The following is a 6,000-nucleotide window of genomic DNA, read 5'->3' on the forward strand; positions in this document are numbered from 1 at the left end:
AGCTCCATTGTTTTGGCCCTCCCCATAGGAGTCCTGATGAGCTTGTATGAGGTGTCCTTAGAATTTCCATCTCATTAGGCAGGGGCCTTTACAACCAATCAGAAAGGGCAAAAAGGTTCTAATGGGGTGTGTCAGAATGGAATAGAATCCCAGAGAGGGGGCAGAATGGATCCAGGGCGGATGAGGTGCCCGGTCTGTTTCCTGATAAACTGCATTCTGGGATAGCATATCTCAGCAGTGGGTGTGCACAGCCTTGCTGCCATCCCCACTCTGCTCCACGACTTTGTCTCCTGTGTCCTAATGGTGCAGCAGAGGAACCCAGCAGAGCTCCCCCCATCCCTTCCCCAATGACAATGCACTTCCCCTGACTGTAAACTCACTCACTTCAGAGCCACCTGGCTAGCTGCAGCCAGAGACAGATGTTAAACAGTTTGGGGCCTGGCAGAAGACAACAATGCACACAGATGCAGATACATATAGATGCACCCACACACACATACACACACACACACACACACACACACACACACACAAAAACATACTCATGCACAACTCATGTCCTTGGGTCTCCTTTTCTCTCTTACTCCCTCTCTCCCGCTCTCTCTTTCTCTCTCTCTCACACACACACACACACACACACACACACACACACACACACACACACACATACACAAGGGGACGTACCTCAGTCTTTTGTAGTACTGTTTGACCTTCTCCAGAGACTGTGTGTTGATCTGGGCCTGGTACTCCTCCACAGAGACGCTGTCCTTGTAGTAGTAACCCTCCATGCTCTCCAAAGCTGTGTGCAAGACAGACCCCTGACATGTTAGAGGCTCTCTCTTTACTCTACACAGCTGCAGGCATGTCATTAGTGCATGATTAACTAATTAGCACAAGATACTTCCACCATAGATACCTGTAATTAAAAGATGCGCAGGCTTAAGATTAACAATATTCACTTACCATATTAAAAGCTGTGGGCTCTGTCTCATGGGCTCTGTTAAGTGCTTTGAGACAATTGTATCGATTTGGCACTATATAAATAAAATTGAAATGAATTGAAAAGCCTTAATTTACTCATTATTTATAACTGTATAATGAACCTTAGGCCAAATGCAGTAAAGTGGGTTCTGTTATACCAAAGCAGCTCTTAAATTTACCTAAACAGTCTTGGAAGAGTGGAAATGTAAAAATATACATTATTATTTCATGAATTGCAGAGACCACTGCCCTTATATAGATATATAGAGCAGTATAAATTAATGATAAGTTCCATGCTGCCATGTTCGCGGTTTCTAACTTTTCATAGGACCCCAGTGACATGTTTGCTATGGATAACAGACAGAAATGAACTCAAACTATGAGCACTGCACATTATAGTCTCACAGTGATTGACTCCAAGCTAAGCTATGACTGTCAAGCAAAGAGGAAGCCTAGAGAAAGCTATAAACATGAATAAAGCCGTATGTTACTCTGTTCCAATGGAGAAAGTCTAGAGACTGCTTAACTACAAGCACTTTTTAAGGAGAGCAAACATGAAGTGTTTGCAACATTCTGTAATTTTAATAGCTTTGCAAAATTTAACAGATGAACTGAACTGACCCAATTTGGTCCTGTTTATATCACCGGCTGTTTGGTTATCACTGCTGCTGACTCTGAGTCTGCATTGCATTTATCTTGCATTGCCTATGATTTTAAACAGCCTGTCTTCAGTTTTCAGCCTACTCAGGCAGCCATTTTGTTCTTGTATCACCGGTAGTTTAGTACCAGTCACTCAGCATTTCCATTGACTGGAGTGTAGAGTAGGAGGCAGTACTTTCAGATATTCGTTTTAAACCCACATGGCGTGTGTGTGAGGCATTTAATATTCTGTCTTTAATTCACACTACAAAGGCCATTCTCATCTAATCTGGATGAGGATGTGACTGCTGCTCCTCCTTGTGTCTCTTTCTGCTTTGTGATTCCACACACACACACACACACACACACACACACACACACACACACACACACACGCACGCACATAAACACACACTCACTCAGTACCCCTTGTCATTAATATTTAAGACACTAGAGTGTTGACGAATTTGAGAGCATTGAAAATGATTGAGACAGACCAGTCTACACGCAGAGTGAAAATGGTCTTGTGTGTGTGTGTGTGTGTGTGTGTGTGTGTGTGTGTGTGTGTGTTTTGGTGTGGGTGTTCTGTGTGTGCTTGAGCTCATCTTAGCTTTACTCTCATTAAATCATGTGAGTGCTCTCATTAATTCATGTTAGTGCTCTGTAAACTTTAAGGTGAGGCAGAGCAATAGAGGGTAAAACTAACCCACTTCACTGTATACCTGTATTTCATTCAATTTTGCTCTCATGGCATTGCTGTGTTGGTGTGTGTGTGTGTGTGTGTGTGTGTGTGTGTGTGTGTGTGTGTGTGTGTGTGTGTGTGTGTGTGTGTGTGTGCGCGCGCGCCAGGTGTGCATGTGCGTGTTGTATGCGTTCACCTGTGTGTTAACCTGAACTCTTATGAATGTGGCTATCTGTGGTTATGTGTGTGTATGTGAATGTGTGTGACTGTACATGTGTGTGTGTGTGTGTGTGTGTGTGTGTGTGTGTGTGTGTGTGTGTGTGTGTGTGTGTGTATGTGTGTGTGTGTGCGTCTCCGTGCCTGTGTCTCTGTCCCACGCCGCAGTGCACTAATCTAAGCTGCTGGCCAGCTGCCTCTTCACACAGCACACACACTATTCTCTTGCGCTGTAGCTTACCTTGTGTGAAGAGGACGGGGTAGATCTTGACCCCTCCCCCATTCCGGAGCCTTAGGGGCAGTTGCTCGAAGTAGAAGCCCTCCAGGTAGAACCAGACCTTCAGGGCCTGTCTCGTGCCCTCCACCTGGTATGAGATGGGCATGTCTGCAGGGAGGAGAGGGAGAGGGAGAGGGAGAGGGAGAGGGAGAGGGAGAGGGAGAGGGAGAGGGGAGAGAGGAGAGAGGCTGAGAAAGGTGCTCATGTCAAACTATACAGACAGGTTATAATGTACGTACGTCAGGAGAAAGAAAGCCCAATGTGCACAATAGACCACATACAACATATACTGCAATACACAATTGTACACAATATATTATAAGAATATAGAATTCATGATATGTGTATATAGCTACACATACAGTCGTATGCAAAAGTTTAGGCACCCCTGATAATCTTTATTACTTTCATTTATAAATTGTTGGGCGTTTGGATCAGGAACTTCTTTGTCACATATATAATACAACATGGACACAGTGATGTTTTAGAAGTGAAATAAGGTTAATTAGATAAACAGAGAATATGCCAAATGTATAATAACAGAATTAGACAGGTGCATAAATTTGGGCACCCCAACAGAAAAATCACAATAATATTTACTAGAGCCTCCTTTTGCCAAAATAACAGCCTCTAGACGCTTCTTATAGCATCTGATGAGTGTCTGGATTCTGGATGAAGGTATTTTGGACCATTCTTCCTTACAATACAGCTCCAGCTCTGTAAGGTTTGATGGGTGCCTAGCGTGGACAGCCCGCTTCAAGACATCCCATGTTTTTTCAATTATATTCAAGTCTGGGGACTGGGATGGCCATTCCAGAACATTGTAGTTGTCCTTCTGCATAAATGGCTTAGTGGATTTGGAGCAATGTTTCGTGTTATTGTCCTGCTGGAACACCCAACTCCGCCGTAAGTTCAGCTTTGTTACAGATTCTTGAACATTATTGTCAAGAATTTGCTGGTACTGAGTTGAATCCATGCGACCATCAACTTTAAATAGATGTCCAGTTCCTGTACTAGCCACACAGTCCCACAGCATGATGGACCCCCCACCTAATTTTACTGTGGGCAGCAAGTGTTTTTCTAGGAATGCTGTATTAATTTGCCTCCATGGGTAATGCCTCTTGTTGTGACCAAATATTGCTATCTTTGTCTCATCATTCCACAGCACTTTGTTCCAAAATGAGCCTGGCTTGTTCAAATGTAGTTTGGCAAACCTCAAGTGAGCTTGTTTGTGGCGTGTGTGCGGAAAAGGCTTCTTCTGCATCACTCTCCCATACAGCTGTTTTCTGTGCAATGTGCGCTGAATGGTTGAGCAATGCACAGTGTCACCATCTGCAGCAAGATGACCTTGCAGGTCTTTGGAGGTGGTCTGAGGGTTATTCTTGACCATTCTGATCATTATTCGCCTTTGCCTCTTTGTTATTTTTCTTGGCCTGCCACTTCTGGCCTTAGCAAGAACTGTGCCTGTTGCCTTCCACTTCATAATAAAATTCATCACAGTGGAAACTGATAGCTGAAACCTCCAGGATAACTTTTTGTAGCCTTTCCCTAAACAAAACTGCTGAACAATCTTTTTTTCAGATCATTTGATAGCTGTTTTGCTGCCCCCATGTTGCCACTGTTCAGAGGAAAATCAAAGAGAAGCACAACTTGCAATTGGCTACCTTAAATACCTTTTCTAATGGTTGGATGCACCTTTCTATGGAATTGAAGGCTTGACGAGCTGATCAGACTAATTCTGTGTTGCAGTTTATCAGCATTGAGTAGGTACATGTATTCAAATCAAAAAAATTATGAGGGTGCCCAAACTTTTGCACAGCCTATTTTTCACATTTGATTTAATTTCACACCAATAAATACTGCTACACTAAATATCTTTGTCTGGAAAACACCCCAGCACTCAGTGATAACTAGAAAACAAATATTTCACCACTGTGATCTTTTTTGGTGAAGACAGAGTAAATTATCATGCAGCCTTAGAGGGGTGCCTAAACTTTTGCATACGACTGTATATATACAGTATATATGTGTGTGTGTGTGTGTCTAGACACACATACACACACAGTCTAATGTATCTACATATATAAATAGTGCAGTGCTAAGGGGCATTCTATACACTGCCTACTATATCTAAACTACAGCCATTTACTGAGTTACAGGGGCTACACACACAGGTCCCCATGCAGTCTCATCATCTGGTTCATTTCAAAATATTTCATTACACACCAGTCCTTGCTAATATTGTCATAACAGCTTATGTAAGGACAAGTTTCTGAGGGAATTACCAAAGATTTTCATTTTCACTCTGTCAAGGTGAGGTGAGGGAGAACAGAGAGAGAGAGGGAGAGAGAGAGGGGGGCAGAGAGAGAGAGAGGAGAACCAACTCACTGGCCACCAGAGGCTCCCCTTCCAACTGCCGGAAGTAGAAGGTGACCTTCTCCAGGTCAATGAGTGCCACCTGGGTGTCCTCCAGCATCGCCTGCTCATCCGTCTGCAAGGAAACGAGCACAATGCCTCAGAGTATGGAAACATCAGCTTCACCACGCATGTGTACGCATGTGTGTGTGTGTGTGTGTGTGTGTGTGTGTGTGTGTGTGCGTGTGTGTGTGTGTGTGTGTAAACGTATATATGTGTTTGTGTGTGTGTGTGTGTGAGTGTGTGTGTGTGTGTGTGTGTGTGTACGTGTGTGTGTGTCTGTGGCTTTGTGTTAAATTGTTTTTGTATGGTGGCATGAGTGTGTGCTTAGCCTCTTTGTTCGTGTGGCATGTGAAGGTGTGTATTTGTGTGTGCATAGGTGAAGATTGTGTGCGCACGTGTGTGTGTGTGTGTGTGTGTGTGTGTGTCTTAGTACGTGTGACTGAGAGCACGTTCCTCTGGCTTCTCTTTCAACCCACATCCACCTCAGAATCAGCCCCCACACACAATCAAGCACATCTGCTGCCAAGAACTGTGCTTGGGCTGCTGCCTCTTCTCCTCCTCCTCCTCCTCTCTCGCTCCCTATATCTTTCTCCCTCTGTTCCTCTCTTCCTTTCACTCTCTCTCTGCCTTTTTCTCTCTCCCTGTCTCTGTTCCTCTCCTCCACTCACTGTCTCTGTGTTTCTATCCCTCTCTCTCTTCCTCTTTTTTTTCCCTCTCCTCTGCTCTGTCTATCACTCACTCCAGTAAACAAACAGAGTGTACCCCAGGAGCAGGATTAGTGCTTCCG

The 6,000-nt window shown here is 44.1% G+C and overlaps 1 protein-coding gene across 1 annotated transcript in view; it reads right to left on the bottom strand.

The window, feature by feature from the left end:
• Nucleotides 1-6,000, bottom strand: part of prex2 (phosphatidylinositol-3,4,5-trisphosphate-dependent Rac exchange factor 2) — a gene marked incomplete at its 5' end in the record, with an annotated part of 133,701 nt that overhangs the window by 30,100 nt on the left and 97,601 nt on the right. Inside the window, 3 exons of the mRNA XM_080855016.1 lie at nt 685-799; nt 2,760-2,903; nt 5,184-5,286. Coding sequence (XP_080711142.1) covers nt 685-799; nt 2,760-2,903; nt 5,184-5,286 — 362 coding nt within the window. The remainder of the gene's footprint in view (nt 1-684; nt 800-2,759; nt 2,904-5,183; nt 5,287-6,000) is intronic.

The sequence above is a fragment of the Sprattus sprattus genome, assembly GCF_963457725.1.
Source record: "Sprattus sprattus genome assembly, chromosome: 17".
Lineage (NCBI taxonomy): Eukaryota > Metazoa > Chordata > Actinopteri > Clupeiformes > Clupeidae > Sprattus > Sprattus sprattus.